We start from the raw sequence: 27,340 nt of genomic DNA, 5'->3' as shown, positions 1-27,340 counted from the left end.
TTGCTATGAAGATGAAGAAGTCATATACACCACCATTTTTACAGCACATGCTTCATCGAAGTGGATGAATCGCAGACCCAAGCCAAAAAGGGACTCTTTGCTAGGTAAGTACACCAAGAACCCCAACATATCACTCCATGACCCCTTCATCACCACTGAGTCCTCCTGCCAAGGTTTCCATGGGCAGGCTAGCCTCATGTCAAGAGTTCACAGGCCCAGGAGAGGCTGGAACAGGAAGGCTTTCAGAAACCCATAACTGAACTCTAGAGAACACTTTGTTCTACAGAAGTGCATGCTCAGGTTCCCATGTGGTGCTCAAAGCCTCCTGGAAGGAGCATCCTGAAGCTGTAGTGGGGAGAGTCAGGCATGCAGAGGTCTCTGAGAAGGTTAGCATAGGGGTCAATCCAGCTCTTGAAAAGAACAATTAGTGACAAGATGTTACAAGCCCACATATTGGAGCTGGCAGAGGCACACTCTACCTATCTTCAATGCATCCATCTGGGAAATGGGAAGATGAAGAGCTGTCTCCTTAGGCTGTAGCAGTTGAATGATAATCTGTGTCAAATATTAAACAGTCTGATATTCGACAAATGCTCGATAATTTTAAGTACAAGCCCATGCTATTGCTGCTGTTATTATAGTTTGTCACCCTGTGAGACAGAAGCTCAGAGACACACACTGGGGAGCTTAGGCATAGACATTCACACAGAGGACCAGATTAGACCCAAGAGAGGTATATTACCTTCATGGTCCCAGAGCAGAACTGTTTCCTAGCAGCACATGTGAATGCCCCATGTGACCATGAGGGCAAGCATAAAGGGCCCCAGCAGTTCTCGCTGCCTCCTTCCTACCCCTGCCTCTCTGACCAACACACAACCACTGTCTCCTTCCCGTAGGACATTCTTCCTCATTACTCAGACCCATGAAAGAAAGAAAGAAAGAAAGAAAGAAAGAAAGAAAGAAAGAAAGAAAGAAAGAAAGAAAGAAAGAAAGAGGGAGGGAGGAAGGGAGGGAAAGAAGGGAGGGAGGGGAGAAGGAAGGAAGGAAGGAAGGAAGGAAGGAAGGAAGGAAGGAAGGAAGGAAGGAAGGAAGGAAGGAAGGGAGGAAGGGGAAGAGAGAGAGAGAGAGAGAGAGAGAGAGAGAGAGAAGCAAGAAAAAGAAAAAAAAGAAAAACCCTCAACACACAGTTCCCTACACTACACAGCTCCTTGAAACTACCGAGCTCAGACCATGATCTTAAAGGTCAAATTGATTGAAATCTAACAAGTCTAGACACAGAAGAAAAGATTAACTAGCCTGAGAACTGTGGGTGGGACTCCACACAGATGTGGCTCTTCCCACGTGAGCCTGCCCCTGTATTGGGAAGAGGGACAAGGAACTCAAATGCAAGGACACAGCAGCATGCCTCCAGGCTCTGCAGTGCTGAGGCTGCATTTACAGGTGGGGGTACTGGAATCCATGAGGGACAGAAGAGAGCCTAGCCCAACTGGCATCCAGAGCTCTGCTCAGAATCTGAGTGGGCACTGAAGATCCTGGGGGTCAGGAAGGTCCTGAATCTCCAAGAAGGTCTTATCTATTGAGATTGACCTGAGGAAAGGATATGCTCCTGCCTCAGCTTCACCCAGTTTCTTCTACTGAATTCCCTTAATTCATTGCCACTTACACAAACCATACCCTGGCCTCCTCCTCTACTTGAGGATCAATGTAGCCATCTCTCTCCAGGGCACAAAGTTGAGAGAGATTAACTTGTTCAAGCTCACAGCACACAGACACAGACATGGGGCTGGAATCTAGTACAATCAGTGCCTAAGGAGTGACTTTCTTCTTCCTCCATCTGTTGCAGCTCTGTGAAAGTCCTGCCTACACCCAATCCTTATCTTTATTTCAAAGTCCATTCTTCCCAACCCACCTTGAGCTAAAGAAACCTCAGTTGGCAGCCAGCCTGAGCTACACAGTGAGATCTATTAAAGTTATTACCCAGGAGTACTAGTGGCTTATCATGTTATTGTGACAGAAGCAGTTTATACAGGAAAGGCTCACAGATTAAGAATGGTCCATTGGGGCACAAAGGCCAGAGAATCAATGATTGAACACAACTGGTCATGAGTGTTTAGTTGGGAAACAGAGAGATGAATGCTGCTGTTCAGATCAATTGTCTTTTTCATTCAGTTCAGAATTCTAGCACTAGGAATAGTGACAGCAACAATTAGGGTAGACCTACCTCAGTTAACCTAACCTATCCCTCACAAACCTACTTAGGGACATTTGTGCTGGATGCTTCTAGACGCTGTGACATTGACAATGCTAGGCCTCACACCATCTCATTGAATCATTGTAAGAGTTCAAAATGTGTCAGAAGCCCTGTGGATGTGCTTCCTTCCTGTCCTTTCTCACTGGGAGAGCCTATGCACTTCTTCACCAAGCTTTTCAGCCTCAACCAGGCCATGAGTTTCCAGGATGACTGACCCAATCTTCCAACATCAGAGGGGGTGATGGCTCTTTTATTTTGTAGCATTCAGTAACCTCTCTATGCTCTGTGTATTTAGTGTTGTAACTCTCTGTCATGGGAAGTTACCTTTCTGGTCCTTTCTATTTGGTATTCAGTGTGCTTCTTATATCTATATGAGTGAGTTGGTCTTTCTTGATTCATATGATCTTATCGAAGATCTGGTATGTGCATTGACCTGGAAGTCCCCTCCCCCCATTCACTTTTGCCTATCAATAGAAGATTTATCATTACCGGGTATCCCCACATTTCCTAATCGTTCCTCTTGAGTTTTTCCAATTTATTTTACTTATGTGGTCTAATTCCTATGCTTTATTTTCTATCCTCTACTTGTTGCACCCTACTTATAAGGCTTTCTTTGAATTTTGTAACTGTGTTGTTGAATTTTTCAATTTGATCTTCATTTTAGTTGAGTTTCCTTTGATATTTATATCTCATTTGAATTCAGTTTTCAAATCAAAGTTTTTAAATCATTGTTATTTTATTTGGCATTGTATTCTTTTTCTCTTGCATGTAACACGGGCATCTATTCTCCCTGAGTTCATTCTCTTCAAGTTCATTAAGCTTTTTGTCTCTGACTTCTAAAACTCCCTAACAATCTAACATCTATGATTGCCACTAAGTTCAGTGTCCTGGTTCACCTTCGTAATTCTCACTGGAGAATGTTTCTATGGACTGGTGGATTGGGAAACAGCAAATGTTGTCTTTTCTTCTTGTTGTTGCAATGAGACCATGGGTTTTGTTCTGTTGTTGTTGTTGTTGTATGTCTGATATGGACATACCAAGTTGTACTGACACATGGGATGTATTACCCAGCCTGGATCTGGAGTTAAGAAGAGTGCAGATGGACCTCTCCAGCCTGGGCTGGAATCCTACTTGTAGGACCTGGGCTGGGTCTGGTTGTTGAAGAAGGTGCATTCAGGGCAGGGATAGGGAGACTCACCAGGCTGAGCCTGAGCACAGGGTGAGCCTGGAGGGTAGACGTGATGCTTACAGCCATGGGTTGACCAGAGTTGTCCAATGGCTGTGTCAGGAAACACACAGAGAATGTATAGTTTAAAAATTGTGTCTCTGTGCCATATGACTGGGCTAGAGTGGGGACAGTGCTATGATATAGTGAGTGCCAAAGAGAGAAGACTCAGGGGGTCTTGATCCCTCTGTAGCAGCTGCAGGACTATCAGGATTACATGCTTAAGGTATGGGGGTTGGTAATGACAGAGAGTTCAGGTAGATTATTTGTTTACATACCACCTGGATGAGATAAAGTGTAATTTGGGGAGTCCCGTGTAGAGAAGATTCAGAAGGAGATCAGGATCACTGGCAGCCACTGTGCAGTAACCACAGTGGAGAGCTGTGTCTGGTTCTGCAGATCTAAATGAATTTGTTTGAAAACTTCATATGTTATACACTGTAGCCTGATTACATCCACTCCTAACTCCCCCAGAACACCCTCCAGCACATGCCCTCCCACTCTCATGTCCTCTGCCCTTTTGTTTTGTTGATGTTATCATTGGTGTTGATTTGTCTGCTACTCACTGTTGTTTTATTTAAACCTCTCACACCAGTTAGTGCTGCCTGGCAGAATACTAACTGATCTTGTCGGCTTACACTTGTGTACCTCTTGCAAAAGCACCTCTATCTGTATTGAGTTCATGAGTACAATAGTCATGTAATGTACAGAAAAGCACATCTCACCACACTCCTTTCTGTGCTCCTGCTATTTCATTCTTTCTGCCAACTCACTTGAAGTGTTCCCAGAGCCTTGGAAAACTCGCTTAGACATCCCACTTAGCACCAAGCCATCCATAGACATTTAATCAGAATTTTGACTCTGAGTCTCTACGTTAATTGCTGAACACGACATGGAGAAGCATATTTGGACAAGGATGAGGTTAATCTGTGAGTATAAACATAATCAGAAGTCAGTTTAACAATATGTCTATTTAGCAAAACAACAGTAATAAGTCCTCTCCTAGGGCCCATGAACTCTGCACCGTGGATTTTAGAACACATTTATAGTACCAGGTATGAACTCCCTCCTGTGAAATTCAACTCTAATCAGAAATTCCTCGATAGTAATCATAGAACTTTTGGTTACCCTATAATCTTTAGGCAACTATTGCACTAGGGAGCATAACTTCCCTGGCAGGTCAGTACTGTAGCACTCAGGCTCAACACCAGGAATTAATTCCGTTCATGGCTTTTCTCTACAAGTGGACTCACATCATGTCCTAGTACTAGGAAACCTACCAGCATAGAAGAAATGGCATGACTGTTCCAACTTGATTCCTTTAATTCCTATAACAAAACTATGTGGTGTCTTCAGCAACAGAATCTAACTCTAGTTCTTTTAGACTATGAAGAACAACAGCAACAGGCTTCTTTGGGTTTGGAGTCTCTGCTTCCTCATGACCAGTAACACTTTGGCAGGTACTCCATGCTTGGCACTGGGATTTGAATTCAGTAACTCATGCCTTCTGAGGAATGTAAGCTCATTGCTCAATAGCCTACATTTATTTAGGTTATAGTTTTGATTAAGGTCAAACTAGTTTATTTCCATAGGAACTTTCATACATTTTTAATCTGGTCTAATCTGTCTCCACTCATGCCTCTCCTTTGACACACAATCCCTATGCCCCCTTCAACTTTGAACCCAATTTTCATATGAGAAGTGTTCTACTCTGCACTAATGGGACTCATCAGAATCTGTGTGTATTACCCCATCTCTGTTTTCTGTCCTGGCAGTGAAAACCAAACTCAAATGTCTGTTTTTCAGTTAACGCGCTCCACAGTTTGCCACTGTACAGTCTGCTAAGCTTCACCTCCCCTGTTGTGTTCCTGCTTCTTCTAACCAGTGCATCTGAGGATTCCTCTCTCCAGATTTTGACCAGGACACACACCTCATCTCAGCATCTTCTTTGGAAGGAACACAAGACAAGACAGGCATTAAAGAAAAAAGAGAGGGAAGGAGAGGATTCAGGAGAAGTGCACTGGGACTAGGGAAAGGTGGGAATCATGTAAATGTAAGATGTAAGTAGAAAATTCAAGAACTTTACAGAAACACTAGAAAAACAAATTAAACATGCAAATCAAAATATGTAAAGCTAGAATACATATATGACAGAAAACTTGTGGCATTTGTCTCTGGAGGCAATGAATACCTCACTAAGTAGAATATTTTCCACTTCCATCCACTTTATGTGAGATTTGATTTTAGTGGCCTTTCTTCTTCTTTCTCTTCTTTCTCTTCTTCTTCTTTCTCTTCTTCTTCTTTCTCTTCTTCTTTCTCTTCTTTCTCTTCTTCTTCTTTCTCTTCTTTCTCTTCTTCTTTCTCTTCTTCTTCTTCTTCTGCTTCTTCTTCTTCTTTGTGTGTGTATGTGTATGTGTGCGTGATATATATATACATATATACATATGTATATATATATATATAATGTTTGTTTGTTTGTTTGTTTGTTTGCATGTGTGAAGGCATACATGAGTGGAGAGTCACACTGTGCATGTACGTGTGAATACACTAAATTGATGTCAGGAGTCTTCCTCAATTGCTTTCTTACTGATGAAGGCAGAATATCCCATCATCTATACCCAGAGCTTATCAAGTAGCAAGACTGGCTAGCCATCTTACCCTGGGGAAGCCTCTGTCTCAGCTTTCTGGGCCTGAAATTACAGGGGACCACAATGCGAATTTAGCATGTAAATGAGGTCTTGGGATACAAATTCTAGCACAAATGCTTTAGCTCCAAGTTCTTTAAAGGTTGAGCCATCTTGCTTCCCCAGCATGACTTTCAAGTGTGATGGAACTTAAGAGAATTTGGGTGTTTGCATAATGACAGATACATTTCATCTGGAAGATCTTGGAGAAAGTGCTCTGGGAAGAGCTGGGCCCCCTCTTGGCACTTTGAGGAGACATGGCCTGAGCTAGGCAGACCTTGGCCACAGACATGAATGTCAATCTTGATGCGTTCAGGAGATATTAGAAGTCCTCCTTCAGAAGACAATAAGAGCAAATCTACAGTTCCTAATTTCAGAGGAAAGTTGCCACCTAAAGCCACACCCTCAAGTGCTAATTGTGTGAACTGATGCTACTACACTTGGTGCTGTCGCCAAATTTTCTTCACCATCTCATCCATGGCAGTACAAGCAGCTCCTTGTACTTTGGGCAACTGACCAGTGTTGAGGAATGAACTTGGATTCTGATCCATAGGTCATCCTCCTGTCTGTCTTGTCTGGAGTTTCTGCCAATGAAGATGCTAAGATGAGTTCTGGTCAAAATCTGGAGAGATGAATCTTCAGATGTGCTAGTTGGAGGAAGCAAGCATAGGGCAGGAGAAGTGAAACTCAGGAAAGTACACAATGGCAAACTGTGGAGCAGTTAAATTGAAAACAATTGTCTGAGTTTGGTTTCCATTGCAGGAAGAAAGCAAAGACTGGCCAAGTTTTTTAAATTATTTTATTTATATACATTCCAGTCGTTGCCCACTCCCAGTCCCCTTTCTCACAATTCCTCATCCCAGCCCTCCTTCCCCTTGCCTCCAAGAGGGTGCTGCCCCACCAGACTTCCCCCTTCCCTGGGGCCTCAAGTCTCTTGAAGATTAACAAATCTCCCAGAGGCCTGACCAGGTAGACCTCAGCTATATATGTGCCAGTGGCCTCAGACCAACCTATGTATGCTCCTGGTTGGTGGCTCAATCTCTGGGAGTTCCCTGGGGTCTGCGTTAGTTGAGACTGCTGGTCATCCTATGGCATCACCCTCCCCTTCAGCTTCCTCAATCCTTCCCCTAATTCAACCATAGCAGTCCCCAACTTCAGTCCAATGCTTGGATATAAGTATCTGTGTCTGTCTCAGTCAGCTCCTGGTAGGGCCTCTCAGAGGACATCCCTGCCAGGCTCCTGTCTGTAATCACATTAAAGCATCAGTAATAGTGTTAGGCCTTGATGCCCTACCATGAGATGAATCCCAAGTTGAGCTAGTCATTGGACCACCTTTCCTTCAGTCTTTTCTCCATTTTTGTCCCTGCAGGTTTTTAGGCAGAAATGATTCTGGGTCAGAATTTTGACTGTGGGTTAGTAACCCAGTCCTTCCACTTGAGGCCCTGTCTATCTACTGGAGGTGGACTCTTTGAGTTCCCACTCCCCAATGTTGAAAATTTTGGCTAAGGTTATCCCATTGAGTCTTAAGAGTCCCTAACTTCCAAGGTTTCTGGTACTTTCTAAAGGGTTCCCCAAACTCCCACCCCTCAAGACTGCTAATTTTCATTCATTGTCCTGGCCCTCTGGGCTTCTCTCCTGTCCTGCACCATACCTGATCCTGTTCCTCTTTCCTCTCCCACTCAGGTCCCTCACTCCCTCTCCTTCTTGTTATTACTTTATTCCTACTTCTAAGTGAGTAAAAAAAAAATTTTTTATTCTTGTTTTTGGTTGGTTGATTGAGTTACTGATAGAATGACTGACTGATTGACTGATTGACTGATTGACTGATTGATTGATTGAGAGATTGATAGCCTAGGATGGTTTCAAATTCCCCATATGGAAAAGCTGGGCCTGAGCTGATGATTCTTCTGCCTGTGTCTTCTGAGTGATAAATTATAGAGCATGTTCAGTGATTTTTTTCAAGCATGCATATTAGTTATAGTTCTAGAGGCTGTGTGTCTAAGACTGAAAACTGTCACAACTCAGCCTCAAAAAGGGCGTGCAAACACAAACAGGTACCTGCAGGAAAGAAAGAGTACCCCCTTCCCACAACAGCTTGCCTATTCCTAAAAGAAAAATATTGATCAACTATTAAGGGGCCTGTCACCATGACCCCAAATACCCACTCTAGAACTGTATCTCTTACTCCTGAGTATCCCTTACTCTTACATTAGCAACTGAGTTTCAACTTCAGTTTCAGAGTAGGCAAAAAGATCCAAACAATAGCCAGAAACAAGGCTTGTTGAATACAGTACAAAATACACCCAAGATTGCCAGGCCTGGGGACTGGGAACCAAAACTATGTCCTAAAACATGAACTCTATGGCATTCGTAGACCTTCCCGCTGACCCACAGTCTCAGAACTTCCAGATGACGTTGTCAGGACTGCAATGGTAGATCCAATAAGATCTGTCAGGAGCAGACATTTGCTTTACTGTCTGTAATCTCCCTATTACTCCACGACCTCCTACTAGGAGCGATAACAGCCACCAAATTACAAATGGGAAACCAGAGCTCAGTGGAGCTACTGCATCATCTCATAGGCTGGATGAAGACAGAGTTATGTCTGTGAACTCATGCTTTACTCCCCAGCTCTAGATCAAGTCTGGCACAGGATAAGAAGTCGATAAATGGCTGAAGCATGAATGAAAGTCAGACAGCATTATTATTAGTCACATGACCACTTGAAGTAGTCACATGACCACTTGAAGTAGAATTTTCTACTCTAAATTCATATTTTCTGCACTACACTGTTCATAATATTCCAATGCCCACAACTTAAACAAACACCTAAATGCATCCAGGTGATAAAGAATCAAAAAAAGAAAGGAAAGAATATATGGGTTAAGGAAAGTAGGAGTGAAGGAAAGAGGACAGAAAAGAAGGAAGGATTGATTGAAGAACACATAACACTAATGTATACACTGCTACTCAAACTTTCTCTTCTTTTAGAAACATTTCAAGAAGTACGAATGAATCAAGAAGAAGTGACACTTTACTCTACACAGTCATTGAAAGGGGAGAATTTGTTCCAAAATTCCACAAACCTACTACTCTTCCAAAAATTATGCCCAAGAAGCTCAGAGAATTCGGTCAAAAAAAGCTGGCATTCATGTGTACCAGAAGAAGAAGGACATATAATTGACATCCAAGACTTATTTGATCCAAACTTAGATACCCAGAAAAAGCCTCAGTTGGTCATAATAGAGGGGGCTGCTGGGATTGGGAAATCAATGCTGGCCAGGCAGGTGAGGAAATCCTGGAAGGAAGGTCAGCTCTACAGGGATCGCTTCCAGCATGTCTTCTTCTTTAGCTGCAGAGAGCTGGCCCAGTACAAGCAGCTGAGTCTGACTGAGCTCATAGAAGAAGGCCAGGAAGTGCCCACAGCTCCCATCAGTCAGATACTGTCTCACCCTGAGAAGCTGCTCTTCATCCTGGATGGCATAGATGAGCCAGCATGGGTCTTAGAGGAGAAGAATCCTGAGCTACGTCTTCACTGGAGTCAAATACAGCCTGTGAACACTCTGCTGGGAAGTTTACTAGGGAATTCCATCCTTCCTGAGGCTTCCTTCCTGCTCACAGCTCGGACCACAGCTCTGCAGAAGATCCTTCCTTCCTTGAAGCAGCCATGTTGGGTGGAAGTCCTAGGATTCACTGAGTGTGAACGGAAAAATTATTTCTACAAATATTTTGCAAATGTAATAGATGCAGCTATTGCTTTTAGGTTTGTTAAATCTAACCCAGTGCTCTTGACCCTGTGTGAGGTTCCCTGGGTGTGCTGGCTGGTCTGCACTTGCCTGAAAAGGAAGATGGTGTGGAGGTATGACCTTTCATTGACCTCACAGACAACCACAGCCCTCTGCCTGAAATACCTTTCCCTGATAATCCCAGGTAAGCACATGGGGACTCAGCTCAGGGGCCTATGCTCACTGGCTGCTCAGGGGATCTGCCAAAGAAGAACCCTGTTCAGTGAAAGCGACCTCTGTAAGCAGGGGTTAGCAGAGGATGCCATTGCCACTTTCCTGAAGATTGACGTCCTTCAAATGCAGCCCAGCTCTCTGAGATACACCTTTGCCCACTTGTGTCTCCAGGAGTTCTTTGCAGCAATGTCCTACATCTTGGAGAATAGGGAGAAAAGACATGGTGATATGGAAAATGACAGAATTTTGGAAACACTGGTAGAACAGTATGGAAAAGAAAACCTGTTTGAGGCACCCACTGTGCGCTTCCTATTTGGTCTTTTGAGTAAAGAGGGGTTGAAAGAAATGAAAAAGTTCTTTCACTGCAACATTTCTAGGAAGACAAAGTTGAAGCTGCTATGTCACGTCCTAGCAAAAAACCAACCATATCAACCACCATGTCTGGGTTTGCTCCACTGTCTGTATGAAAATCAGGAAGAGGAGCTCCTGACACAGGTGATGCATGATCTTCAAGGAACAATAGTGCCTGGCCCAAATGATACTGCACACACAGTGTCCCAGACAAATGTGAATCACCTGGTGATACAGACAGACATGGATCTCATGGTGGTCACTTTCTGCATTCAGTTCTGTTATCATGTGAGGAGTCTTCAGCTGAATATAGAAAGACAGCAAGGATATGCATCGAAAGCCCCAAGGATAATCCTGTGAGTATTCAGACACAGTCCTCTCTCCAGATTCCCTGTGGGTCTCATGAGCCCACATGTTCTGAACATTTCTCTATTCTCTTTGATGTGCTTGATCATGGGATGGGGCTATGAGCTTGTCTCTCCCTATGCCTCAGTGATGAACACCCAGCTTCTCTGATTCAAATTATCTTCACCCTTCATGGGGTTCCAATGCCACAGTTACTAATCCTCCCTCTTAACATGCTTTCTCTCTGAGAAACAGCTCATTCCTGTAGGAACCATCCCCTACCCTCATGAAAGTAACCTTGGCCCTGAGATCTTTCTCTATCATCTCAGAATGCGTATGTATGAGAGTCCCTATGGTTTCACTGCCCAGATAATATCCATATGTGTCAATGAAGGCAGCCCGGCAGTGGCACTAACCTGAAAGGCTCCCTAACTTTCTGCCAATCCCAGCAGCAAGGTTCTTCCAGGATTTGCTTCCCCTGTGCAGTAGTGGTTACTTAGTATCAGTATGTGTCTCACCTCCCTCTACATAATTCACCCCATAAATATTCATTAAGTACTTATTTTATTCAATGGCCTATCAATCAGTCACAAGAGGAGAAAAACAGTTGCTGTCCAAGGACCAGAGAAACTGGGAGAGAAGACAATCAAATATTCTAATTACATAGGGAGTGCCTCTTTCCATGACCAAGCATATACTGAGTATCAGGGAAGGGAACGTTTACTTAAGTGGAGAGATTCTTGGGGTAAGTAACTGTCTTAGTTAGGGTTTTACTGCTGTGAACAGACACCATGACCAAGGCAACTCCTATAAAGACAACATTTAATTGGGGCTGGCTTACAGCTTCAGAGGTTCAGTTCATTATCATCAAGGCAAGAGCACAGCAGCATCCAGGAAGGCATGGTGCAGGAGGAGCTGGGAGTTCAACATCGTCACCTGAAGGCTGCTGGTAGAATACTGACTTCCAGGAAGCTAGGATGAGGGTCTTAAGTCCATGCCCATAGTGACACACCTACTCCAACAAGGCCACACCTCCTAATAGTGCTACTCCCTGACCCAAGTGTATACAAACCATTACAGTAACATTTTTATTTAAATCTTCTGTTTTTATGTGTTGAAACTTTTTCTCCTAATAATCTGAGCTGGACTTGCTGGCATAATCCTGAAATCCTATCATTCAGGAGGCTAAAGGGGAAAAGTTCCTTCATTTCAACACTTTGACACCATTTTGACAGGAAATAAAAAGCTCATGTGAAAACCAAATGACTTGAAAGTAGTGTAGTGACTGTGAGAGAACAGGACAGGGTGAGGAGAAGGGGGAAGTAGGGTAAAGAGCACATGTGATTAAACAGTCTTACACACATGCAGGAAGGTGTCAATGATTATTTTATATTATTAGGATGGACTAATAAATGCTTGGAGAAAAGTGATGATATATCAATTATCGGAACAAAAAAGTTTCTCATAAAGTACAGCATTAAGAATTGGAGAAGCCTGGCTGTGCACACCTGTCATCGAAAACTCAGATTGCAGAGGCAAGAATGTAGGAGGAGCTAAGGTGGGAGGAGTAAGGAGAAGAAGAGGAAGAGTAGGAAGAGGAAGAGGAAGAGGAGAGGGAGAGATGTAGGAGCAATGGAGGCAGATATTCACGTGTTTGTAGCAGTCAAAGGTAGTTGGTATATTTAGGTTGGGTATTGGGTTACACTTCTGATTGTGTGGGCATCTTGTTATTAATCATTACCAAACATGTAAAGACTTCGATTAATCTATAAGAATTAGAGTCTCATTCTCTTACTGGGCCTGCATGGAATGGTCTGGGCAATGCCCTGCCTTGTGGAGACAGTGTGGAAGATTGGCAGAACCATCTCTCACACTGGCATCTCGTGGGTGGCAGTGCTGCTGTTTCTGGCTGGCCAGTTCTAGCTGCTGTGCGCATGTGGCCACTGGCTGAGAAACATGGTGGCTGAGACAGGCAGAGCAGCTGCAGCTTAGAAAGTCGGCTGACTTTCTAAGAGGCCCATTTTAATTAATTATTTCAACACAAGAAGGTCAAAGTTCCAGTCCAGCCTGGGCTACATAGTATAATGCTGTCTCAAAATATTAAGGTCTAAGGATGGAACTCATTGGTAGAAAGATTGCATTTATGTTGGATAATTTTCTGTTGTTCTGATAAAACACCATGGTACCTTATACAAGAGTTGATTTGGGCTCATGGTTCTAGAGGGATCAGGGTCCACCATGGCACAGGGAAAGCATGGTGACTGGTGACTGGAGCAGCACCTGAGAGCTTGTATCTTACACTACAAGTAGGAAACAGAAACAGTATACAGGGAATGGCTCAAGATTTTGAAATATTTTTATTTTTATTATTAATATTAATTAGTTATTTTCTTTATATCTGGATCATCATTGAGGCTTCCCCTCAATCCTCTCCTCCAACTCCCTCCCTCTCACCTTTTCTTCTCCCCCATTCACCCCTCCCACACTTCTTCTCATACAAGGGGAGGTGTCCCATGGATATCAACCAACCTTGGCATACCAAGTTGTAGTAGCTGCATCTTCTTCTATTGAGGCTGGACAAGGCAGGCCAGTTAGGGGAAAGGGATCCAAAGCAGACAATGGAGTTTAAGACAACCTGATCCTGCTTTTGGAGCCTCTCACAAAGACTCAACCGCACAAATGTTACATATGTGCAGAGGGTCCAGATCAGTCACATGCACTGCAACTCATTGGCAGTTCAGTCTCTGTGAGGCCCTATGGGCCCAGGTTAGTTGATTCTGTAGGGTTTGTAGTAGTAGCAGTAGTTTCTTGTGGTGTCTTTTGATGCTTTTGGCTCTATCAATTCTTCCTCTCCCTTTCCACAGGATTCCCCAACCTCCATTTAATATTTGGCTATATATCTCTGCATCAGTTTTCATCAGTTGCTTAGTGAAGCCTTCAGAGGACAGTTATGCTAGGCTTCTGTCTTCAAATATAGGAGAATAGTATTAACAGTATCAGGGGTGATACTCTAATGGCATAGGTCTGAAGTTGGGCCAGACATTGGTTGGCCTTCCCTCAAAATCTGCTCCATCTTTTACCCCTACCTTTCTTGTACACAGGACAAATTGTGGGTCTGAGGTTCTTTAGCTGTGTTTATGTCTCAATGTGTAACTAACACATTTGTCTTTCTGGATCTGTGTTATCTTACTCAAGATCTGTGTTATCTTTTTCTAGTTCCATCCATTTGCTTGCAAATTTCACGATGCTATTGTTTTTAATAGCTGAGTCCATAGTGTAAATGTACATTTTTTTTATCCATTCCTCGATTAAGGGACATCTAGGTTGTTTCCAGTTTCTGGCTATTATAAATAAAGCTGCTATGAACACAGTTGAAGAAGTGTCCTTGTGGTATGGTGGAACTACTTTTAAATGTATGTCCAGGAGTGATATAGTTGTGTCTAGAGGTAGATCTATTCCCAATTTTCTGAGAAACTGCCAAATTGATTTTCAAAATGAGTGTACAATGTTTCACCCCCACCAGCAATGGAAGAGTGTTCCCCTTGCTCCACATCCTCACCAGCATAAGCTGTTGCTTGAATTTTTTATCTTAACCATTCTTACAGGTGTAAGATGGAATCCCAGAGTTGTTTGATTTGCATTTCTTTGATGACTAAGGATGGTGAATATTTCTTTAAGTGCTTCATATCCTTTAGAGATTCCTCTGTCGAGAATCTTCTGTTTAGATATGTACCCCATTTTATTCATTAATTGATTGGTTGATTGATTGATTGATTGATTGATTTACATCCCAATTGCAGCTTCTCCCTCCTCTCTTCTCAGTTCTGAGAGACCAAATCTTTAAAATTCAGAGTCCATTTTAGAGAACCTGACCTAAGTTTAAATTCGGGTAAATTAACAGGCTGGTACCTAGCATTAGTTTCCAAGTTGCCCTCCAACAAAACATGTGCCTAGCTCCAGTCTCCAGATTACATCCCCAACAAGACCAGCATCTCCATGTTACACCCCGAACAATACCAGCATCTCCAGGTTACACTCCTAACAAGACCAGTATCTCCAGGTTATTCTCACAACAAATCTGCACCCCCAGGTTACAAGCCCACTCCCTGCCTAATGACCACCAATGCAGAGAACAACAGAAATCAAGTTTATGGTATGACTCCCAGCACCAGCCAATTATGTTAAAGGCCACAGTAGCTTTCCAATTGGATGCTTGCACAGTACTCCCTGCTTGTTGCTTACTATAAAGCCTTGCCCCATAGACATTTGGGGTTCCTCTCTCCACCAAAACCATCCTCCCTGTCAGCAGTAAGCTGAGGAGCCCTGTGCTCGCTTGAATAGAGTAAAGACCCTGCTGTGAGTTGCATCAGATTGGCTCCTATCTGTTTTCTGGGGAAATCGCTAAACTTCCCTGGCACCTCACCCTTCACCTCACCTCCCCACCCCTTGCCCTTTATGTTCAGGGAAGGGGAGACCTCCCGTGGTCATCAACCCACCTTGGCATTTCAAGTTGCAAGTGCACCTTCTCCTATTGAAGCTAGACAAGAAGCCTAGTTATTGGAAAGTGATCCAAAGGCAGACAGCAGTGTCAGAGACAGCACCAGCTCCTGCCATTAGGGATCTCACATGAAGACCAAGCTGCACATTTGTTACATATGTGTAGAGGATCCAGATCCATCCCTCTACATCTTCTCTGGTTAGTGGTTCAGACTCTGTGAGCCCATATTGGCCCAGGTTAGTTGATTCTGTACATTCCTTATAGTGTGTGTGACCTCTCCTGCTCCTGCAATCCATCACGCCCACAAGATTTCCCAAGATGCATCTAATGTTTGGCTGTGGGTCTCTGCATATATCTCCATCATCTACTGGATGAAGCATCTCCGATGTCAGTAAAGCTAGGCTACTGTCTGCAAGTAGAGCGGACTAACAGTACTAGTGTTGGGGTGGGCTCTCATGCGATTGTCCCTCATAGTTTCTTAGGGTTTTTTCTACATTTTGGATATTAGCCCTCTGTTAGATGTGGAGTTGGTGAAAATCTTCCTCATTCCAGAGACTGCCACCTGTCCTTTTGACAGTGTCCTCTGCCTTACAGAAGCTTTTCAGTTCATGAAGTCCTATTTATTTTTGATACTAGGGCCTGAGCTCTTGGTGTTCAATTCAGGAAGTTGTCTCTTGTATCAGTGTGTTCAAGCTACTTCCCGCTTTTTCTTCTATTGCATTTAGTGTATCAAATTTTACATTGAGGTTTTTTGGTTCACTTGGACCTGAGATATGTGTGCGTGGTGATAGATATGAACCTACTAACATTGAAAATGCTTTCTTTTTTCCCATTGTGTAGTTTTGGCTTCTTTGTCAAAAATTGAGATGCATAAGTGTCTGGACTTACTTCTCATTCCTTGATTCGATTCCAATTATCAACCTGTCTGTTTTCATGCCAGTACCATGTAGTATTTATTACTATTTCTCTGTAGTACAACTTGAAATCAGGGGTGGTGATACTGCAAAAAGGCTTGTTTGGTTTTTTTAACATTTCTACAGGATGTTTTAGCTATCCTGGGTTTTTTTGGTTTTCCCTATTAATTTTAATATTGTTCTTTGAAGGTCTATAAAGAATTGTGTTAGTATTATGATGAAAATTTCATTAATCTGTAGATTGCTTTTAGTAGTATGGCCATTTTTACAATCCTACCAATACATGAGCATGGGAGATCTCTGCATCTTCTGATGTCTTCTTTAATTTCTTTCTTCAAAAATTTAAAGTGCTTGTCATACAGTTCTTTCATTTGCTTGCTTAGAATTACTCAAGGATATATTATTTATGGCTATTATGATGAGTGTTGTTCCATAATTTCTTAGCACATTTGTTGTTTTATGTAGGAGACCTACTGATTTTTTTTTAGTTAATTTTGTATCCAGCCACTTGCTGAAGGTGGTTATCAGCTGTAGGAGTTCTCTGGTAGAACTTTTATGGTCACTTATGTTTACCATCATGTCATCTGCAAATAGCAATACTTTTTTTTCTTCCTTTCCCATTTGTATCCATTTGGTCCCCTTTAGCTGTTTTATCATTCTATCTAAAACGTCAAGTTCTATACTGAATAACTATGGAGAGAGTAGACAGCCTTGTCTTGTCCCTGATTTTGGTGGAATCGCTTTTTAAGTTTCTCTCCATTTGATTTAACATTGGCTATTGGCTTGCTGTTTATTGTGTTTAGGTATGTACTTTGTCTCCCTGATCTCTCCAAGACTTTTAATATGAAGCTGTGTTGAATTTTTTTCAAATGATTTTTCAGTATCTAATGAAATAACCATGGGTTTTTTTTGTTTGTTTCTGGGGTGGATAAATTTGGAGCAAAGGAACATATACAAGGCTAATGAATTCTGGGGATGGCATACCAGTGTGTGGGGCTCAGAAAGACAAAAACTCAATCTGCTATGTGGAACTGTGTACACACTATGCACACACAAGTCACACCCCTCTACTATCTCTCTCTCCCCTCAGGTACAGATGGACCCCAATCACTGATGCCAGTTGGAACATTTTCTTCTCCAATCTTAAATTCACCAGAAACCTGGAGGAGCTGGACCTAAGTGGAAATCCACTGAGCTACTCTGCAGTGCAAAGTCTCTGTATAACCCTTAGACACCGTAACTGCAAACTAAAGATCTTGTGGTGAGTCTGCATTGGGTTCTCCCCTGAAGCAGGTAGATGGGAGGAGACTAAAGGCAAAGGATGACTCTAGGGAGAGGCTTAGTATTTATCAATATTCACTAAACTCCCTTTACCACACCTATGACATATGGCAGACTTTTCAAGATAAACAAATGGGATTCTGTTCTTGGGGATTATGAGAGACTGCATTCATCAAGAAATCCTACTACCTAATGATAGCACTAGACTCATGAGGGCTTCGGTGGAGCACACTTCCTGAGGATATGGCTAGAGCAGAACTGAAGAATACAGAGACAAAGGGAAGCCTGAGGGGAGAAAGCTCCAGTTCTGAGGAATAGCTTCTCCCTCTTTCCTCCTGCCCTCTGCCCTTGTAATCAGACTTCTACAATTTGACTTAATGAATAATACCATGCCCTATTCTTTGTCTGGTAAATTTCATGTCTCATGACTCTTGAGATGTACCAGTGAGCCATCCTGGGCCTACGGATAGCTCTGCCATGTCCAGTGGTAGCAGAGCATTGGTGTGACCTATTGCTCCTGAAGCTCAGATGCAGAGAACATGGAATCATCTCCCTAGAGCAGAAAAGGCACAACAGAGAGATAACCACTGGCAGCTCAGCATGCCAAGGCTCACAAATGGAGACCTGCAATAAGTTCTCAAAAAGCAGATCCCTGGAGAAGCTGACGTGAGCATCTTCCATGCAGGCTCGTTGAATGTGGCCTCACATCCACACACTGCTCACTCCTGGCATCAGTGCTCAGTGTTCGCTCCAGCCTGACTGAGCTAGACCTGCGGCTGAATGACCTGGGTGATGATGGTGTGAGGCTGCTGTGTGAGGGGCTCAGGAATCCTGCCTGCAACCTCAGCATCCTGCGGTAAGCAAGCCCTGCAATTCCTTTCTGGTCATAAAGAGGGGAGGGGACATAGGTGAGTTCCCAGATGACAAAACATAGGAAAGAAAAGGGATAGATAATTCATAGTCAGCCTGGATCCTGACCAGATGTGCCACTTACAGCCTGTGATTGGGCAAGTCACAGAATTCTGGAAAACTCATTGTCCTCGTGGATTAAATGGAATGTGATACCCGTCTCATGGACATGTAATGTGTACAGCATAGTACGTATGAAATGGTATACAGTATACATTTGTAAAAACAAAGACAATACTTGGTAAGTAGCTAGGTATGGTGTAATCACATGTATTAGCATGTGTCTGAAGAAAGTGACAGTGTACTTATATAAACAGAATAAGTAATTTTTTAAAGATTTCCATGTTTATTTTATGTATGTAAGTACACTGTGCACTGTTGCTACCTTCAGACAGACCAGAAGAAGGCATTGGATCTCATTACAGATGGTTGTGAGCCACCATGTGGTTGCTGGAAATTGAACTCAGGACCTCTGGAAGAGCAGTCAGTGCTTCTAACCACTGAGACATCTCTCCAGCCTCCCATAGGCAGTTTCTTGAAGAACACTTCCCAGAGGTTGCTGGCCAGTGCCCTTCATGAGAGAACCACAGAGGCTCTGGAGCCCTGTACCCAGAGCCTGCTGGTTCTTCCAGCTGACAGGAAGAGTCAGGCAAGCCTGCTCCCTGGGGCGTCCCTCTGTCTGGTCTTCTGCTGCAACTCTGAAACCTTAGGAGCAGTTTTGCAGTGAGAATTCTTATTTCCTCCCCTCTGGCAGCTGAAACAGGCCCAGCTGCTTGGCATCTTTATTCCTTAGCAGGTTTTCAGCCATGAGTGTTCCTTACACACTGAAGAGCATGTCCAGGACTGAACTCTACTGCAGGTCGGCCTTAAAGACAGCTTAGTTACATGTGAACTCCTGTCTCCTTCCCTCCTGAAGACAGAACAATCTTGAACTCAAAGGCTCTGTAACCATCCACAAAAAGCAGCTTGGTGTCATTACACAGCCTCTCCGAGAGAAGTCTTTACCCTCCTGCCCTGTTTGTGCCTCCCAGCCGGGAGAGTGGGAGTGATGTATCCATGCTTAGGAACTGAGGACTCTGAAACCCAGAGAAGTCAGGCACTACTCTAACACCATCAGCAACCCTAGAACCTGAGGGTCATAAGAATGGACCAGAGGACCTTGGTAGTGCCTTCTATGTAAGGACAAAGTTTCCTTCCTTAACACTAAAGGGATGGAGGCAGGAAGTGAGAATGGAACCAAGGCTCTTTCCTTCTAGGTGAATGTCCATGAAACCTTGCATCCTGGCACTATGTGTTCACCTTGGATAGCTGCCCAGAATCCCTTTGGGGATGTGGACATGACTATCAGCCTTTAGGAATTCTGATAACTACAGATGTGCCCTTTGCCAACAAGAGTCCCCTAGCTATGGCCATGTTCCACTCCCTGGGACAATCTATTTCCAAAAACTGACCTGTGGAGATGAGGTAGAAAGGGCCAGCCCCACATTTCAGCTCTGAAATGTTTCAAAGGTCCACTTCTTGTATTCAGATCTCACTGGACACAGACCAAGTCCCACTGAGACTGCCTCATGGACACCTTCCTCTCAGCCTGCTGCTGCTCTCTCTGTCTCTCTCCTTGGTCTTGATTTTTGATCAATGATAAGACTGAATGAGCGTCCTTACTGACTCCTACCATAGACAACAGATTCCAAGATCCTGGACTCTGAGTTCTCAAGATCCTGCATTGGATCACAGAAGAAATAGCTCCCTCTTGTGCTTGCAGGCTGGACCAGGCCTCTCTCAGTGACCAAGTGATTACAGAGCTCAGGACCCTGGAGGCAAAGAATGCAAAGTTGCTCATCTCCAGCACATGGTAAGAGGGAGAGGGAGACAAAGGATTCCCTCTCCACAACCCTGCCCTATGTGGCTGGTTCAAAGCTGAGAAATGGGGAATGGGATCTGAAGTGGGAAAGACACAGAAAGCCTGGAAGAAACCAGGAAACCACAGTGACTGAAATAAGGAAGGGTTCTGTATGTACAGAGGTTGTATTTTTTTTTTTTAGCAAAAATAGGATTATACAACATGACTACTTAAGCTCTGCCTTCAAAAAACATATAAAGGGGTGAATTTGTGGAAAGTCCTCTGGGAACAGCAAGTGTGATGACATTAGCCATGAATAAAGCCAGACCACTGGAACAATGAAAGCAGAACCCACAGTGAAGAAAGAAGTAGAAAAACGCTTAGAGAACAAAACACACTCTGTGTATCACTGTTTCAACTCTAATACTCAAACAGACAAATACACAAAAGATAATGTGCATGCTCCAACACACACACACATGCACATGTACAAACACACAAACATGCACACACACACACACACACACACATGCTACTATAAAATATGAGGCTTCAGAGAAGGAAAAGTCTGTTTCCACCCCCAGGGACTGTGCTAAAACCTGATTTTGGGCATATTTCAGCTCATGATTGTGATTACCATCTGCTCTCAAGTTCATAGCTTCTGTGCTGCATGTGAAATGGAACGGATTTTAGACATAGGAGGGTTGAACAAACATTCCTGCAGAAACACTATGCATCAAACACTATTTGGGCATCTGAGGGCACATTCATGAACAAGGCAGACATGGCCCAACATTTATTACCTCAGTCCAGCAAAGAGGGAACCCACTGTCCATGTAATTATACCAGGGAGTCTGTGAGTGCAATGGTGGTCTGTCTGACCTCATCCAAAGCTGAGGTGAGCTGTGGTGACCTCTCAAACAAGAGAAATCTGGAAAGAGCCAAGTAGAAGAAAACACCAGGTATAGAGTATAAGGAAGCAGAGAGAGAAGTACCTTGGAGGGAGAGGAAATCACATGTGGAGACCTTCAGCTCTGCTTCACCATCACCTGAGAGATCCACAGAAATGCAGGTTCTCAGGCCCCAGTCCATCTCTGCTGACTCAGAATTTCAGGTAGGGCAGCTTCCTTCAATGAGATTTCTGATTTAGCAGGCTATCCAGGTGACATTTGAACATGGTAATTTAAAAGAGTCACTGGTCTAAACATCAATGAGCAGGAAAGGGTGGTATAGGAGTCCCTGGAGTAGACTGGGTCCAGAATAAGAAGATTGTCCCATGCCAAGAAAATTCTACTTCTGCCCAGAGGCAATGAGAGGCATTCCATGGCCTCAGTCATGAACTGGTATCTCCTCCCATATTTTATGGACAGCTATTATGCAGAAAATGTGCTGGAAAGGGCCACCTCAGAAGCAGGAATACCTGTCAGAGGATGTGGGTGGTGGCTCAGGACACTGCTCACTTCATCTTAGGACTGGGATGCAGGCTTTGTGAGATTAGAGTAAAGAACAGAAAGGGGGAGACAATACCATCATAGAAGGTATTGTCTAGATTATTAAGATTTAGAGTGAGTGACTATCAGTTTATTTTCTGTGGCTATAACCCAGTGTCTGACACTGGGTACCACATATCAAGAACAGGACTATTTCTTGCAGTTCTAGATGAAAGGAAGGGCAAGGGCATGGACTCTGCATCAAGAAGTCCTTCTTGCTCTTTCATTTGATTTCACAACAGGGAAACGTAGAAACCAAGAAGTCAAGCTGCCTTTTGTGGCAATCTGGCGAGGGCACAGGAATCTACCTCTGTGGTGATGGTATTGACCCCTTAATGAAGGCAGAGCCCTTCCAATCCCATTGTGCCTCACCCTTCAACATATGTACACTGTGGCATTGCATTTTGGATTAACATTCTAATGTGTGAACAATGGGAAACATTCATATAAAACAAAGGAGGGGTTGAGATTGTCCTGGTTCTGGCACCATGGATGCACAGGAGGATGGGGGCCTTCATACAGTTGTGGCTCAAAGAAGAAGCCTGGGACAGAGTAAAAAACCAGATGGGTTGGATTTTTTTGTGTGGAGATATTGTACACACAGCCCTGACTCTCCATGCTTTTTATCTGAGGGAAACAATATGTCTATGTGTAGGAAGCCGCATAGAATGGTCCCTACTATGAACATGGATAAAGAAGAAGTGGGTGATAGCCCAGCTTTATTGAAGCAGCAGAGACAACAGTCAGGTATGTAAAGGAATTAACCCAGAACCTGTAAGCATTGGATGCAAGGGCATCTTTAGGGGAAAGTCATCATTTCTCTCTCTTGTTTGAATTTTTTATTTCATACACATGTATTATATTACATTATTCCTGCCCCTCCATATAGACACTCTAACTCCTCCTGTGTCCCATCCTCAAACTCTCAAATTCCTGACCTCTTGTTTAATATTATTGTTGTTAAATATATGTGGATATACACTTATGTGTACATACATATATGTAAATAAAATGTGATGAGTCTATTTACTGTTGGTCATGTATACATGTTTGAGGGTGGCCACTTAGGACTGGAAAACCTATGTGGTAACCCTTGCCTGGGAAGACTGATGTTACCTCTCTCCTACCAGCTGTTAAGTCCCTGTAGCTCTTTATTTTGGCTTGGAGCACTAAGAGATTTCCCTCAGCCACATTAGCATGTCAACTACTGCTATCATTGGGACAATCTTGTTCAAGCAGTGATATTGGTGAGGTTTCATGGATGCAAATTCCCTGTCCCATACAAAAAGCATTATGTGTAATAAATGTCCTGGAAGTAGTGATCATTTCTATCCCCCTGTCTCTGGCATGGAACAGTACAAGATCATCACAAACAAGATCCACACCACTTGCAAGACCTTTCACGCCTAGAACCCAGAGGTGGGATTGCTTCCTTCTCTCTCAGCCTTGGAGGCTACTGCTGCCCCTCTCTCAAGTCTGTAGCTTGTATCAGGCTCTGTTCCATGGCTCCCTCTTTCATTCTGCTTTGCTATAGCCTAGGACTCATCTCCATGTCCCTTTACTCATCCATTTTTTTGAGTTCTGTTCTCAGCATACCCACTTGAGACAGGCTAGGAAGAAAGAAAACTCAAAGGCTGGCTTAAAAGGATGTATGTTGGATGGCTTCTCAAACAGCACAACGTAAAAAAAATAAAGCAAAATCACACATACACACACACACACACACACACACACACACGTATATATATATGCAGGCATCCCAAGAGCCAGTGATACAGACTAAAGCTGTACTTCCCGATAAGGACTAAGCTGGTCAATCTAGAAAAGGGTTCAGCCATGGTACATTACAGAGTGACCACTCCCAGGCCTCTTCTACAGGAGTAGGACTTATAACATGTACCATTAAAGACCTTTCATCCATACTCTCCTGTCTCTCCAGGAGAAAAACCCATGGAACCTCTGGGGACTGAGGATGATTTCTGGGGCCCTACAGGACCTGTGGCTACTGAGGTGGTTGATGGAGAGAGGAACATGTACCGGTGAGTGAGCTTTGCATAGCAGAGGCTTGCTTTTTACAGTCTACTTTCCGTAAGGGATCCCCACAGATACACCCCCACCCAGTCTCTATTGTACCTTCTCCCGTGCCAATACAGAAGAGTAGTCCAGGACTATAATAGAATTTGGGGCTGTTATTTTTCTTCCAAAAAATTTTCAAAGATTTATAAAACAGGAGAAAAGTATTTTTCCATCCAGTTCCTCAGATCCATCAACCACTTCCAATTTGTTTCAATTATGCTCACTCTTTCTTTGTCAACACTATCACAGTATTGTGACAGTACAACTGTCGCAGTAATATATGGCCATGACATCCTATGATTTCAACCACAATAATTGTACTAGGCATCCCTATGATTAAGATAGGACTTAGTCTTCCACAACTGTGCTGACCTGAGTATTTCATTTCACCTAAACAGCTTGTGCTAGTTTTGCTCATTATGTGAAATGTAGACTTTCTGGTGATTACTGTATTCCTGCTATAAACAGCACCCCCCTCCTATTTGTTTTTCCTGTCTCTTACCTTTCCATTACATCCCTGTATTCTCTGCATTCTTACATTACTAACAACCATTGTGTGCCAAGAACCCCTGAAGCTGAGAACATTATCGTGTATATGGCAGCCCTATCCTCTAAAAATTATAGTCTCACAAATAATGAATGACTAAATGCACAACAATGGTATCTTCCATAACCTGTTACCCTCCTCCAACACTGTCACAGTCACTATCTCAGCTAAAGAAACTGTCAGTCTTCATTTCCTACCACAGAAACTGGCACTTGTCTACCCAACATTCGCCAAACAGACAGCAATGGGAAAATAACTGAAGGTGTTGTTAAAGTGTTTGGGGGTCAACAATTTACCACTATTATCATCAGATAGACTCCCATTATTGGGAAGTATACATATACTTTAAGAATATAAACACTAACAAAATACTCAAGGGAGCAAATATGGAGACAAAGTGAGGGACAGAAACTGAAGGAGGGGCCGTCTCAAGACCACTCCACCTGAGTATCTATCCCATGTGCAATCACCAAAGGTAGATGCTGATGTGGAAGACAGGAAGTGCATGCTGATAAGAGCTTGATATGGATATCTCCTCAGAGGCCTTCAAGAGTCAGACATATTCAGAGGCAGATGCTCACAACTAGCCATTGAACTGATCATGGGGTTCTCAATAGAGGAGTTAGAGTGAAGACTGAAGGAGCTGAAAGGATTTGTGGCACCATGAGGAGAGCAACAATACCAACCAACCACACCTCCCAGGGTCTAAACCACCAGCCTGGGAGCACTTAGTGGGGGATCCAGGGCTTCAGCTGAATATGTAAAAGTGGAGGGCCCTGCTGGGCATAGGTGGAAGAAGAGAACCTTGACCTCATGAAGGCTGGATGCCCCAGGGGGTGGGAATTTCGAGGGTGGGGAGGTGGGAGTGGGGGGGTAGATAGAGGTTACATCCACAGAGAAGAAGGAGGAGGGGCGAGGGGATTGGGGGTTCCGAGGGGGTGGTGGGGGATGGGGTAAGGGGACAACATAGGAAATGTAAATAAATCATCCAATAAAAAAAAAATAAAAAAAATTAAATTAAATTAAAAAATAAATAAATAAATAAATCGGTGATGATAGATAGATCAATGATGATGATGATGAAGATAAATTGATAGATAGTAGAAAGATGATACATAGATAAATGATAGATAGATAGATAGATAGATAGATAGATAGATGATAGACAATGAGGATAAACAATGATGATAGATGATAAATAGGTAAATAGATAATAGAAATTGATGATTGATAGGTAGATAATAGACAAATAGATAATAGATAATGATGAGATGATAATAGATAAAGATAGATAGATAGATAGATAGATAGATAGATAGATAGATGATAGGTGGATGGTGATTAAAAAAAAAAAAGAATATAAACACTAAAAACTGAAGATGTACCTGATTGTTTGAGCCATTGTCAAGTGAACATAATGTCTTAGGTTTATCTCCCAAACTTCACACACATGGACATCAACAGGGACACACACACACACACACACACACACACAAACCTATTTCATCACCTTCATCACCATCGCAGGAAGAGCTGACTGCTCCCTACATGTTTTAAAAGGAAGTTTGCACTAGATCACTCAATATTCACAGTTCTCTAAGATGATGTCATCATTAACCTCATGTACAGTTGAGGAAACAGACTGGGAGATTAAATGACTATTCAAGGATCCACATAGACAGCAGAGGAATAAAACTCAGAGACAGCTGCCTGAAGTCTGCTGTGTCCTGAGCTCTGCACTGGGTCTGCAAACAACAGATGAGTAGTACTGGTTTGAAGTGGTCTCTGCTTCTCCTCTTTCAGAGTTCAATTGCCCATGGCTGGTTCCTATCACTGCCCCAGCACAGGACTCCACTTTGTGGTGACAAAGGCAGTGACAATCGAGATTGAATTCTGTGCCTGGAGCCAATACCTGGACAAGACTTCCTTGCAACACAGTTACATGGTTGTTGGACCTCTATTTGACATCAAGGCTGAGAAAGGAGCTGTGACTGCAGTGTACCTCCCTCATTTTGTGGCTCTCCAAGGTAACCAAGGGAAGATTAAGGAGGAAGGTTTTAATAATGAGTGGGCTTGACTGGCCATATAGGAACTAAATATGGTGGGTGATAAAGAAGTGTTTCAAAGTTTCCTTAATGAGGCATAGCAGTTTACAGAGGTGGACAATGATATGTTTTGTCATCCCTTCTTGTCTGATGTATCTTCTTTAAAGCACAGGACTCCCAGCCTTATAACTTTACTTCTATTTTACCAAAAGGAATCCCTAATTATACAGTGACGTCCTCAGTAGCAATATTAACTGGTGATTATCAATTACTCTTTAAAAATATGTCTCTCAAAGTATACTGTTTCTGCTCAGATGTAAGGGTATCCTGGGATTAGAAACACAGGAACTATACAGTTCTGACGGGAGAAGGTATTCCAAGGGAAGATCATCCTTGACATGGGAGCTCAGGAACCACACAGTTCTGAGAGGAAGCCTCCTCAGCAGAGGCATTGCAGCTCCAGGGGTGGGTCTCCCCAGCTGAGCTGAGGAGCTCGAGAGCCTCAGCCCTGCTCCTTCTCTTTACTTCTTCTCTTCTCTTCATTGCTTCTTGTCTTCTTGGAGTCTTCCAATCAGAGAGTGACACAAGGCAGAAAATCCCACGAAAGACATTTACTGGAGGGTCCAAGTTCTGGAGGGACAGATCCAGGAATGGCTGCCATCTGCTCCCAGGAGTGCACAGCAAGGAATTGGACTATGGACAAGGCTTCTATAGGATTTCTGAGGGGTGGAGCTTTTAGGGCAGAGGTTTCAAGATTCAGGGTTGACCGTATTTCAAGTCCTGAGCTTGGGGAGTTCAAGGATATATGGGTATTTCTTTTCAGGTATTGGTGGAGTTTAATGCTCAGAGATTGGTGGGGGTTTCTAGGAAGGAATCTCAGAGATTGGTGTGTTTTCCTGCTCAGGAATTTGTGACTTTTTTTTTT

The 27,340-nt window shown here is 43.2% G+C and overlaps 1 protein-coding gene across 1 annotated transcript in view; it reads left to right on the top strand.

Annotated features, from left to right (window-relative positions):
- LOC114637669 (NACHT, LRR and PYD domains-containing protein 1a-like) overlaps positions 1–27,340 on the top strand; it is a 36,025-nt gene continuing 8,685 nt past the window's right edge. Inside the window, exons 1-8 of the mRNA XM_028785929.1 lie at positions 1–104; positions 9,152–10,826; positions 17,318–17,488; positions 18,194–18,364; positions 20,180–20,269; positions 22,403–22,494; positions 23,687–23,786; positions 26,174–26,397. Of these exons, the coding sequence (XP_028641762.1) occupies positions 65–104; positions 9,152–10,826; positions 17,318–17,488; positions 18,194–18,364; positions 20,180–20,269; positions 22,403–22,494; positions 23,687–23,786; positions 26,174–26,397 (2,563 nt within the window). The 5' untranslated portion in view covers positions 1–64. The remainder of the gene's footprint in view (positions 105–9,151; positions 10,827–17,317; positions 17,489–18,193; positions 18,365–20,179; positions 20,270–22,402; positions 22,495–23,686; positions 23,787–26,173; positions 26,398–27,340) is intronic.

This window comes from Grammomys surdaster, unplaced genomic scaffold (assembly GCF_004785775.1).
Source record: "Grammomys surdaster isolate TR1022 unplaced genomic scaffold, NIH_TR_1.0 125368, whole genome shotgun sequence".
NCBI lineage: Eukaryota > Metazoa > Chordata > Mammalia > Rodentia > Muridae > Grammomys > Grammomys surdaster.
This window is presented reverse-complemented; position numbering and strand designations above follow the sequence as displayed.